Source organism: Spermophilus citellus, assembly GCF_964194105.1.
Source record: "Spermophilus citellus genome assembly, chromosome: 7".
NCBI lineage: Eukaryota > Metazoa > Chordata > Mammalia > Rodentia > Sciuridae > Spermophilus > Spermophilus citellus.
Window position 1 is genome coordinate 141,458,565 of NC_138188.1, and position 13,167 is coordinate 141,471,731.

At 36.1% G+C, this 13,167-nt stretch overlaps 1 protein-coding gene across 2 annotated transcripts in view; it reads right to left on the bottom strand.

The window, feature by feature from the left end:
- TMPRSS15 (transmembrane serine protease 15) overlaps positions 1–13,167 on the bottom strand; it is a gene marked incomplete at both ends in the record, with an annotated part of 140,241 nt that overhangs the window by 18,128 nt on the left and 108,946 nt on the right. For both annotated transcript variants that reach the window (XM_081301347.1, XM_081301346.1), the window contains 2 exons: positions 12,218–12,392; positions 12,557–12,606. In XM_081301347.1, coding sequence (XP_081157473.1) covers positions 12,218–12,392; positions 12,557–12,606 — 225 coding nt within the window. The remainder of the gene's footprint in view (positions 1–12,217; positions 12,393–12,556; positions 12,607–13,167) is intronic.

The following is a 13,167-nucleotide window of genomic DNA, read 5'->3' on the forward strand; positions in this document are numbered from 1 at the left end:
AAAACCACACTAAGATACCATCTCACTCCAGCAAGATTGGCAGCCATTATGAAGTCAAACAACAACAAATGCTGGAGAGGATGTGGGGAAAAGGGTACTCTTGTACATTGCTGGTGGGACTGCAAATTGGTTAGGCCACTTTGGAAAGCAGTATGGAGATTCCTGGGAAAGCTGGGAATGGAACCACCATTTGACCCTGCTATTGCCCTTCTCGGACTATTCCCTGAAGACCTTAAAAGAGCATGCTACAGGGACACTGCCACATCGATGTTCATAGCAGCACAATTCACAATAGCTAGACTGTGGAACCAACCCAGATGCCCTTCAATAGATGAATGGATTAAAAAAATGTGGCATCTATACACAATGGAGTACTATGCAGCAATAAAAAATGACAAAATCATAGAATTTTCAGGGAAATGGATGGCACTAGAGCAGATTATGCTTAGTGAAGCTAGCCAATCCTTAAAAAACAAATACAAAATGACTTCCTTGATATAATGAGAGCAATTAAGATTAGAGAAGGGAGGAAGAGCAGGAAGAAAAGACTAGCAATAAACAGAGACATGAAGGGGGAGGGAAAGGGAAAGAAAATGGGAATTACATGGAAATGGAGGGAGAGCCGCATTGTTATACAAAAATACATATAAGAGGCTGTGAGGGGAATGGGAAAATTAATAAGGAGAGAAATAAACTACAGTGGATGGGGTAGATAGAGAGGATGGGAGGGGAGGGGAGGGGAGGGGGGATAGTATAGGACAGGAAAGGTAGCAGAATACAACAGTTACTAATATGGCATTTTGTAAAAATGGGGATATTTAAATGATATGATTTTGAAATCTGCGTTGGGGGTAAATATGGGAGTTCATAACTCACTCAAAGCTTATGTAAGAAATATGCTATGTCAAGAGCTGTGTAATGTTTTGAACAACCAATAAAAAAAAAAAAAAAAAAAAAAAAAGTTCAACTGCAAAGCTTTCCCCTGATTTGCCTATCTGTTAACACTGAGAGGAAGCTGATAATTATGCAATTTTAAGAATTGTATGTTTTTCCTCAATATTTAATTTATGTATACACCCAGTATTTATAATAAATTAATCTTAAAATTACTACATTATAAATTTCTTACTTTATACTTCATTATATTTCTTATATATTTTATATTATAATTATTTACATAAATTACATATGGAATTAATATTTTATATTTATAATGTATGCACATAAATTATCTCTATAAATAATATTTATTGTATCAACAATCTAACATTTAAATCATCACAATATTTGCTTAGAGTATATGAAACATATATATATATTTTTGAAGTTAACAGAGTATATATTATCATTAAATTATAAGATATTTTTTCAAGTGTTTTCTATATATTATATCTTCAAAATATATCATATGGAAGTGCATAAAGGCATATTAAGTTAATTTGTTACAGATTTAAATTAGTATTAAATTAAAGCAATTTAGAAAAAGGATAGCTGAACTCCTAAATTCATAGCTCTTTTGTAAGAACTATATTTGAGAACTAATAAATGTGTTACTGATGAGAGTGTAAGTAACGTAGATTTTAGTAATTACTATTTCCTCTCATTATTTTGAAGTCCTGAGTAGAAAACTGATATATGAACCATGAGCTGTGAAGGTTAAATATACATGCTTCAAGATAGTGTCTAATTAAATGCAATTTATGACAAGATTAATCTGACATATTCTTGATCATTTATAAAATTGTTATTGTGCTGCATGGAAAATAGCCTCCTTTTTCATGTTATTTCTTTCAGCACCTGTAAGTAGTTCCATGGTTAGGAAAAAAATCCCTTCAATACATGTTATTTACATTTATCTCTCAAGTCCTGCTCAGAAACCCTTCTGTGCCTATGAACTTAACTTTCCCACAAGTCCATGACCAGCACAACCAGCACTACTAACACTCCATCCTGTGGTAATTCCAGAGCCTTTCCTCAGTGGAGAGTGACTGGAGAAACCAGATGTGACAGCCAGTGCTTTCAAACTTTTATAAATCACTTGAGAAATTTTCCAAAATTTAGATTCCTAGTTTTCATCTTCAGAGACTAATCTGGAGGGTCTAAGTGGGTTTCAAGAATTGGTGCTTTTTAATCATTGGGATACTAGACAATGCAAAAGCCTTCTTAGCTTTTTCATTAACCCAAAGCTGAAGGATGAGAGAAGAAACCAATTAGAGATATCAATTCCTATTCAGGTGAAAAGAAGAGAATTAGTATGTTTTAAAATTATTCTGGTCTCAAATAATTTACAGTCTAATTAAGAGAGGAAGAGCTACAGGATAGAAGATAGAAGGGCATGGGGAAAAGAGATGATCCTACTGGACAGACTAACCTCAACCCACAGAGGTTAACAATGGGAGATACCAGGCAGCATTGGACAAGAACGTTGGCTGGTTCCACCATATTTCACCTCCATTTTTACTGTAAACAAATGTTTATCCCAATGTCAGGGAGAGTAGGTTGGGAGGGAATAGACAGGAATGCCCTCCTGACTTCTGGAACCTCAAAACTAGCACATTTCCTAGCACACAAGTGGTGCACTGGGTGGGTGAACCAATGCTATCCCTGAACTATGCTGCTATGTGTTACTGTGTAAATAACTTTATTGCCCTGAGAGTCAATATTTTAGAAAGTAAATATAGTAAAATAACTGTGCTAGAGAAACACAATATGTTAAAAGAGAAAAAAATCAATGGGGGTTCATAAATGTAAATTGAAATTTGTGTGTGTGTGTGTGTGTACTAAAAATGGTGCAAAACAGCACCTCAGCAAGTTTGTCCACAGCCAGCACTAATGTGTACTCCCAGAGGAGTGTTTTTGTTCTCTATTTTTATCATCTTTTGCAAAAGATAATAAAAATTCTCTTGGAAGATAGCCAAATTCTAATTTATAAGACAAATAAAAATTAGGATGTTTCCAAAATATAGGTTTGGTGCCAGAGAATAAGAAAGCTTTAGAGGAAATCTGAAAGAACAAAGAGTAAATGGGATAACACCAGCCACGTTCATCAATCTGATCATCAGCATAATTATCCTAGTTAACAAAGTAAGCTGTTTATGAAAGGACATGGATCTGGAATGCATGTTCAAAAGGTAGCTGTGAGTGAAACGGGGGTGGGAAAATTGGATATGTTCAATTTTTAATTCTTTCCCAAATAAGGAAAATAGTTTTATTATATGTGTTTTTATTTCATCTATTAAGTAGAATTCTGTTCTTAAGATTTAGGTACACATGTAATTATTTAAGGCACCAGGATTTGTAAGTACAGATAACTGGGAGTAAGGTATAAACCTCAGCAGTTTTTGACTTTGTGTTATTCACAGAAACTTAAGGAACCATCTTTGAATTCCGTCTTCACTTGACTTCCAAGACTCTCCACGCACTTGTAATTTTCCTTTTGTTTCATTCCTCATTGTTTTCTCCACTTTTTCCCCCAGTTGCCTTTCTGTTCATGGATGGTGAACTCCATTGCTTGGGCCAAGGTGAGGTAGACCATCATGATAAAAAGGGTGTGGAGGAAAGCAGCTCAGCACATGGCAATCACGAAGCAGAGAGAGATCTGCTCACCAGGGACAAGATACATACTCCAAAGCCAAGACTCCAGTGACCTACCTCCTCCAGTCATACCCTACCTGCCTATAGTTACCCTCAGTTAATCGATGCAAGTGGAGTAATGCATGGATTAGTTTATAACTGTAATAATCTGATCATTTTACCTTTGAACTTTCTTGCATTGTCTTGCACCTGAGCTTTTGGGGGACACATGTCTACACCATAACATATATTTACACAAGTAATTCTTCTCTACTCCTTACTTCTTATCTCTGTCATACCCTACCTGCCTATAGTTACCCTCAGTTAATCGATGCAAGTGGAGTAATGCATGGATTAGTTTATAACTGTAATAATCTGATCATTTTACCTTTGAACTTTCTTGCATTGTCTTGCACCTGAGCTTTTGGGGGACACATGTCTACACCATAACACATATTTACACAAGTAATTCTTCTCTACTCCTTACTTCTTATCTCTGTTTATTAATAAATTCAGATAAATCTGACATAAGAACTTATGAATGACATCTAGCCACATGTCCAGCATCCTTACTGGTGATCCTAGGGCACCATTTTCTCTAACTGGTTTCTACAATTTCGTCATGACACCTCCCAGTAGTATCATCTCCACACAGAAGCTTGATTAAATAAAGTTATTATTTAGTTCTCTAACTGGTCTCTCAGTCCATTTACCAGGACCTACTGAGTCCTTATCAGGGCCTTCTCTGCACCTTCAATCTTGTTCCTGTTACAGCCAGTCACTTCCTGGCCATAGCAGCAGGGCTTCTCAAGGTGTTTTGGAATAGGCCTAAATCCTCTTACCCAAGAGCACTAGTACTTTGTTACCTCTACAGAAATTTGTGGAACTTCTCCTTCATTTTGTTCTTCAACATCTATTGGTTCAGTGAAATTTCCTGTAATCACCGGATCCAAAAAGGCCACTTTACTCTTTCAGTTTATACTATTTTATATTTCTTTATTATACATATCACTCCCTAAAATATTATATTGAATGGCTTTCTGCTTTAGCATATAGCAGATCTGCCTTAGTGGATCATTCTGCTCTGAAAAACTTGGACTTGAAAGCAGGGATATAACTGGGGCCAAGGAAGTTGCATTTCTTAAAGATATCACAGCCTTTAAAGAAGCACTGAAGACTTTGTCCAGTGTCAATAGGAAAGATCACTCGAGGGCATCTCAGGAATTGGCAAGACCACACCCATCTGAGGCTCAAGGGTGTAAAAGTAACCATTCCCTTGAGAAGAGACAGTGGGGCACTCTGCTTGCCCAGTGGTGCCTAGGAAGTTTTTTTCAGTGTGTTCAGTCACCTAGGCACCTAGCAGCTATTCCACCAGGGGTCCTGGAGATGTGGCTACTGTGGTAAGATGGCCTAGAGCTTGGTGGCAACCACCAGGTTCTGGTTCTGCAGGAATGCAAGATGCTGGAGTTAGAGGGACATAGAGGCTTCCACTGAGATTTCAAAGGAAGGCCTGAGAGGCCAGGCAAAGTGCAGTAGGATCACAGTTCCTGTGGACAGCCCCTGAGAGGACCATACATGATGTGTGAAGGAAGCTGATGCTGGAATGGAGACTCCTGAGATGAAGAAATGCCAGTAACATTCAATGTTTGCCTAGGAAAGCTGCAGGAATTGAGCATAGACCAGCCAAGAGAGAGAAGATGTGGTCTGAACCAGCAAGGCCATGGGGACAGAGTTATACAAGTCCTTTGCAAAGAACGCCAGGATGCCAAGTGCTCCAGATGCCAGACATGGAGCTAGGGAACTTGTTTGTCCAGCTGGATTTTGGTCTTGCTTTGGTCCCATCCCTTCTTTCTATGCCCCTATTGCTTCACATGGAAATATTTACTTATATGCCTTTATATAGGATGCATGTAACTTGCTTTTGACTTTTATAGGAGTTCATGCTGAGAATGTGCCCTTAGTTTCAGAGACATTGTACTTGGACTTCTCGGCAATCTTGGAACTGTTGAGACTATGGGGACTCCTGAAAAATGGACTAAATGTATCCTGCGTTCTGAGATGGGCATGAGCTTTTGGGGAGCTGGGGCATAATGTTATGGGTTAAGACATGTGGTGTCCCCCAAAATATTCTAAGTGAGAAAATGCAAGAAGGATTAGAGGTGAATTGCTTGGGTTAAGAGAGCCTTAACCCAATCAGTGAATTATCTATGATGGGATTAACTCACTGGTAACTGACAGTGGGTAGGGTCAAGCAGGAGGAGGTGGTCATTGGAAATGTACCTTTAGGGTTTATATTTTGTTGTGTTCAGGACAGTTTTTTTTTCCCTCTGCTTCCTGATGTCATGTTTCCAGCTGCTTTTCTCTGCCTCTCTTCCTCACTTTAGGCCCCAAAGAATGGAGCCGGCCATCTATGGATTGAGACCTTTGAAACCATGAGTCCCCAAATACTTTTCCTCTTCCAATTGGTCTGTCTTTGGTATTTTAGTCACAGAAGCAAAAAGGTTGATTAAGACATCAGGCTACATTAGCATAAGTGCTTACAAAATAAGAAAAAAAAGAGTTCCCTAGTAATGTGATTCAAGATGTTGACTTAGTTCACAAAGTAGAGAGAGATGGCTTCAGAGATCTGATACTAAAAGTTCTTAAAAATAAAACTTCTGTGTGGACTAATAAATATAAGATACTTGCTTAAAATAGTGCTAAAATAATAGTATTATCCAATCCTTAAAAAACAAATGTCAAATGTCTTCTTTGATATAAGGGGAGTAACCAAGGACAGGGTAGAGACGAAGAGCTGGAGAAGAAGAATAACATTAAACAGGGATGATAGGCGGGAGGGAAAGTGAGAGTTAAGGGAAATTGCATGGAATTGGAAGGTGAGCCTCAGGGTTATACACAATTACATATAAGAGGAAAGGAGGAGTAGGAGAAAAATTATATAAGTGGAAGAAACGATTTATAGTAGAGGGGATGGAGAGAGAGAAGGGGAGGGGAGGGGAGGGGAGGGGAGGGGAGGGGGGACAGTGGAGAATGGGATAGACAGCAGAATACATCAGTCACTAGAAAGGCAATTTGTAAATCAATGGAAATGTAACTGATGTGACACAGCAATCTGTATACGGGGTAAAAATGGGAGTTCATAACCCACTTGAATCAATCTGTGAAATATGGTATATTAAGAACTATGTAATGTTTTGAACAACCAACAATAAAATAATAAAAAAAAAGTGGATTATATAATATGGATCACGGTACATTTAAATAAAACATAATTTGAAGTAGGAGACACAGATTTGACATTGGTAAAGAGAAGGTCATAAATTTAAAATCCTAATGAAATAGTAAGATAATTTTAACTACTACAAAAGATGACTAGTGGCTCAAATTTTTAAATGCAGTAAAAAGGAATCAAGACTTCCACTTTAACTAAAATCAAACATAACTTAACCTTAAGAAAATCACCCCCCCCCCTTTTTTTTCCTGGTGCTGGGATTAAACCTAGGGTCTTGCTGGACAAATGCTGTACCACTAAGTTACATCCCCAGCTGCTTTTCTTTTTGATCTGCAAAAATTACTATAATCTTCAAATGGTATTTTAGTATTCCTGCAACCTGGAAGAGATAATCATTATTAGCTTACCTCCTTAAAGATTTAAGAGTAAGTAGGTAGACAGAAAAATGAAATTAAACCCATGATGTTTATATTTTAGAGTAGATAGAAGTAGAAAATAGTTTTTCAAGTATTTTCTTTGTGTATGTCTGTGTTCTTTTTAAAATTTATGAGGCATTCAAAAGAATCTATTTTAAACTATTATTTTAGTGTTCACTAAGAATCAAAGAATATCAGATTTGAAAAGCTTAGTGACTGTAGTATTCACTAAGACATGTTACTTTGTAATCAGTTATTCACTGTTGGAAATGTTTATTTTCAAAGTTTTATTAGCTATATCAGTTTTATAAATTTAGTAACAAATAAAATGTAAACAGTGTATGTCTTTCTCACCATACCCTAAATACCTCCTATATGAAATCATCCATTTCAGGAATGTTAACACCTGTTCCAAGAAATTGTTTTAATAAGGAATGAAATAACCCATGTGATATACTTAGTCTGCTCTGAAGAGCTAAATTAAATAATGGAAGACCAGCAAGAGTTCTTTTGGTTAATTTTATATACATCTATTCAAGGACTGTGATTCAGACTCTAAATCTATATATGACTGCCTACCCAAATGACTCAATAGTGGTAGCTTCTAGAGACAAGGATGGAGATTAACTGGGAAGGGGCATGAAGGATGATATTTAGCACAGGACAAGTGATCAACAAATACCATTGGACTAATGAATATACTAGAAAGGAAGCAATCCAAGCCCAGGATGGGTGATGAAACTGTTTTATAACTTTATGAGACTGTTAGTTTCACAGGTTCATGTATTTTTAAAATGCTTCAAATTGTACACTTCAGATTGTGCATTTTGTTATATGTAGTGGGAAAAAAGAATGGAAAGCCAATATCAAACTCTAATAAGTTTGTTTTACATGCAGTGTGAGGTAGCAAGTGTTTTGAGCTTGAACACAAGCATATATGTAAATAGTTTATAGATAGTAGAAGCAATGTTTTTCATTGTTGAAGACAAAAATAACTAGTGCAGAGGAGACAAGATTAGAATATACCCTGTGGTATTTTATTTGAATTAAGTTTGTTATTTTGAGTTCACATTTATAACTATGTAACTATGTCTATTAAGAGAATTTAAAAAGATATATACCAGCAGTAGCCATGAGCACACAAGATCTTATATAGGACTAAAATTAGTTAAAGGGAAGTGGAGTCTCTTATAGAAAAGTTGACTTGAGGGGTAGGGCAATGAGAGTATAAGATCAACCTGAAACTCTTATTTTGCCAGAAAGCAAAGTTCTCAGAGACTGAGGATATACCAAAACCGATTGTGGAGCAAGCATGAAAGTTTGTCCAAAATAGAGGGACTTTCTACAAAATATGTGGCTTGTGTTCAGATGCATCAAAGGTAAAAAGGAAGGTGGAAGGATTATTTCCAAATGAAGATACAAAAGGTGTAGCAACCAAATGCAGTGCACTTACCCTGGATTGATTCTTACATAATAATAAACACACAAATAAAATAAAGAGCATACCTGAGAGAATTAAATGATTAAATTGCATCAACATTAAATTCCATGATTAGTTATGATTATGTAGGGAAATATCTTTGTATTCGGTAATAAAACACTGAAGTGTTTTACAATATAGAAGCACAAAAACTAGATACTACTAAATATTTCAGAAAAATAAAATGTTTTGATTTGGAGAGAAAGAATAATAAAACATGCAGAATGAAATGTAAGCAATGGTGAATCTGGGTAAAGGTCTGAAAGAGTTCCCTATACTATTCTTGCAATTAGTGTGCCTGTGTGAAATTGGATCAATACAAAAAATTGGAAAATGAATCTGCTGAATGTTATGCAAGACTTGGACTCTTCTTTTGCTGTACTTTCTTATACAAGAAGTGCAATAAAATAAAATCATTATTGCACATTTATATGATTCATGGTATGCAAAAGTATTGTAGCATTTTAATTGCATCCTGACAAGCACATCATGGGATATATATTCTTATGGTCACTCTACAAATGAAGAAGGTGAGGTGCAGAGATACTAAGCTGATTATTTATAATCCTCATGGAGTCATATATGGGATCAAAATTATCTCCTCTGGTTGCACTTTAGGTCCTAGTAAAGTTGGCCCACACTTTTTCCTTTTAAGATTGTAAAGGGAGACAAATCTTTGATAGAGGAACAGAATGGGCAAAAGGATATTTAAAATCATCCAGGGAGTACAAAGCCTGAGGGGTGCAAATGGAAATGTTGACAAAAAGACAGGATAGGAGAAGGATTGCTCAATTAAGCCATTTGACTACCTGCAAGTCAAACCCCAGAACAGGTATGCATTGAAGACAAGCCATTTGTTTAGTGTGTGTTCTATGAACTGCTTGATGGGGGTTATTCTTAATATTAGGAAATTAAACTTTTCACAGCACCAATTAGGAGTTTAAAGAAGTCAAATAATGGGCAGTATTGGAATTCTGGTACAAATATGTTTTAATGACAAAATCTAAAATAATATCAGAAATTTTCTTGCTTTTCTAGAGAAATGAAGTAGAAGGCAAAAAATCAAAACAAAACAAAATCTTGGCAATTGGGTAAAAAAAATGAATTCTACTGGGTGGCTAAGGAGAGTCAAATGCAAAGTTGAATTCATAATTCTAGCACATTTGCCTTTGTTCACATGTTCAAACTGAAACTATGTGAAAAGACATTTTATGTTCTATATGATTGAAATTGTGTTTACATTAAGAAGAAACTGCTTTGTATTTCATACACACGCACACACACACACACACACATATACATATCTGAGGTTTGAAAAGATATGATAGTGGTATCACTGACCTTTAAAGAACATCCATAAGTTAGATAGTTGAAAGATTAAGTTAGATAGTTGAAAGATGTCACTAACCATACTGTAACCCTGACATTTAGAAAGAATATGTTCTACAAGAACATCAAACAGGAATTACCAAATCCCAGGTTAATATAGCAAGGTTACTAACTTGCAAAGACCTAACTATGTGCAATAGAAAAGATTAAATGTTTAGCTAAAAATGTCTCATATTTACAACAAACTAATGATATAGATGTTACCCATCTGGGATTGTCCAGTACAGAGTATATGTATAAGTAAATATTGAAGCTATATTTAGTAGGAGTGTTAGCTTTGTATCACTTTGGTCAAAATACTCGTGAAAAACAGTTTAAAGGGGGAAAAGCTTATTTTGTGCTTGTAGTTTCAGAGGTTCAGACCATAGTCAGCCAACTCCATTGTTCTGTGCCCAATATTAGCCTATGCATCATGGTAGAAATATGTAGCCAAAAAAAGCTTCCCAGCTCATGAGCTAATGGCAGGCAGGCAAGGGGGGAGAGAGAGAGAGAGAGAGAGAGAGAGAGAGAGAGAGAGAGAGAGAGAGAGAGAGAGAGAAATAGACAAAGGCCATAAATACATGAATAGATATAGTCTAGGCCTTGACCCCAGTGATAGTGATGAACTTTCTTCTGCCATGCCTCATCTGCCTACAGTTACCACTCAATCAAATTATTAACCTATGAATTGTATTAATTCATTGAAGAGGGTCTCATAATCCAATAATTTCACCTCAAGATATGTCTGAATTGTTGAGCACAGGAGCTATTCAGGGGATACCTCATACCTGAATCATAACAGCAGGGTAGGGAAAATTTACCTGCTGTAGATACTTTTTATAGTATGATTGAACAAATATAAAATATAAATAAAATTTAACTACAAGAAGGCTGCAAAGTCATGAGGAGGCACTGCAGATACAGACAGAGACTTCAATTTAGGCACTTAGAATAGTACCCGGTGCCTGGTATCAGAGTGTTAGTGGAACATAACCTTGGATGGCTTCTCTGAAGGTCAACTGGGTGGCCCACCTGAGATCTAGCCAAGGATTCTTTCTCTCCAGATTCCTAAGATTATGCTTTTGAGTTTATTATCATTCTGTTACCATGAGAATTTAGGCAGAGACTCGCTCTTTTAATTCTTATTATCCTTGCCTCTTCTTATCTCCCCTAAAACTCTCATAACTCTCTGCATCTGACAATTTGTCTTTATTTACTCAGTAACTTTCCTTGTCTGTGTTGGTTGGAAGAGTTTAAGTCTTTTCAGTGATTAACTGCAGCTGCCTCTTCCTGCACCTACATAGGTCACACAGAGATTCTGGATGCTGGCTACAGAGATGTATCCCAGTCCTCACAGATAAGGTTACTGGCTGAAGGCCCTGCTTACTCAGTTAGAGGCAGGAAATCAAGTCCTAGGAGAAAGGTATCTTTTTTTTCCCCCTGAAGTAATTCAGAACTGTTGGAGTGTAACTAAACAAATTCCTTATCGCATATGGAAGCAGAGAATTAACATGTGCTTGGGCACAGAATCGCTTATTTTCTCCTTCTTCCCTTGTCCCTCCCTATTCGATCTACTTCCTCCTGAGGCACTGCTTTTAGAGAGTGAAAATAAGCCTTAGGATTCAGCATTCATTTTGCCTTATTTTGTTACAAAAACAAAAATAGAGTCATTATTCTAAATTTTAGTTACACATAACATTAAATGTATATAAACTGAGAACTAAGTAAACATTTTAATTTACAACAAAATGCTTAAACATGAACTTGAAGACTCCTATGCATGCTTTTTGATGTTCACAATTTGCTAACAATAAGTACTGGCCTAATTGAAAAGTAATATACACAGGTTATACATTAAATACTAACTCCACATTCTTAAAAATGCTTATCTTGTGGCTAGGTAAAAATTTCAATTTTAATATATGTAGGAAATATAATACTTGATATAAATACTTAATGGATAATTTTAATTGAACTTTCTCTATTATACATGTTTTCAATGGGAAATATCTGAAAAGTTTGCAGTGTCAGGAACTATAGAAACATTGTCCGAGCAGTGTGGTTTTGCAAGGCTGTAGGAAATGTGGCTGTGGTTTTGCAAGATTGTGGTGAGCCTATTCGGGAAGGGACATGTGATACTATACTCACGCATATACGCAGTGTGCAGCAGACACAAGCCAGTCATTACTGACAAGAGATGCACCACAGACCATACGGCCTTGATAATACAGAGCAACCATCCAGGGCCAGGCCCCTTCTTTGGAATCACTTCCTCCAACAATCTTTGGACTCACTTTTTGAGCCACCAGTTTTTTCCCACATGCTGTTAAAATAATTGAAGAAAGAACATATATTTTATTTTGGGGGAGGGTATTTCTTTTGACCATGAAAATTTAACAGAGACATAATAGCTTCAGGTGACCTAAAGCTCTATTCAGAATTTTAAATTGAAGGCTTGAAGGGGAAGGTGACAACATATTGACTTACATTTATGGTTACATTGTAACAGAATCAGGGAATCCTGCAAGCACTGTTGACTGTAACAGAAGAATAATTATATTTCAAAAATTGTGCACTTAACGTTTTACAGTAAAACATAATGTAGGTTATCTTACTTTTTTTATTTAAATGAGCTTTTTATTCTACATATCTTACATGAAATGCAAGTAGGCACAAATGAACATCAGAAAACACCCCAGTTTAATGCCAAATACACATAAATTTATATCCTAACTACCATTTACTCTTCGAGTGACTTTGGGTCAGTTGCTTAATATCATTGAGCCTCAATTTCCTAACCTTAAAATGGGAGTAGTAGTACTTCCTGTATTAGACTTATGATGATTAAAAAATATTTTCAATGAGTTATTATTATGCCTTATACATAATGAATACTCAATCAATGATAAATACTCCTATTTTGTTTGAATCAACTTTGGATTTCATTTTCTTTAATATAGTAGTCCCTCCACTCTTATTCATGGGGAATAGATTCCAAGATCCCCAGTAAATGCTTAAAATCACAGGTAGTACCAAATCTTATCTTTAGTGTCTTTTTCACTATAACTAAAACCCAGGAGTTATAGCTCACAGAAATG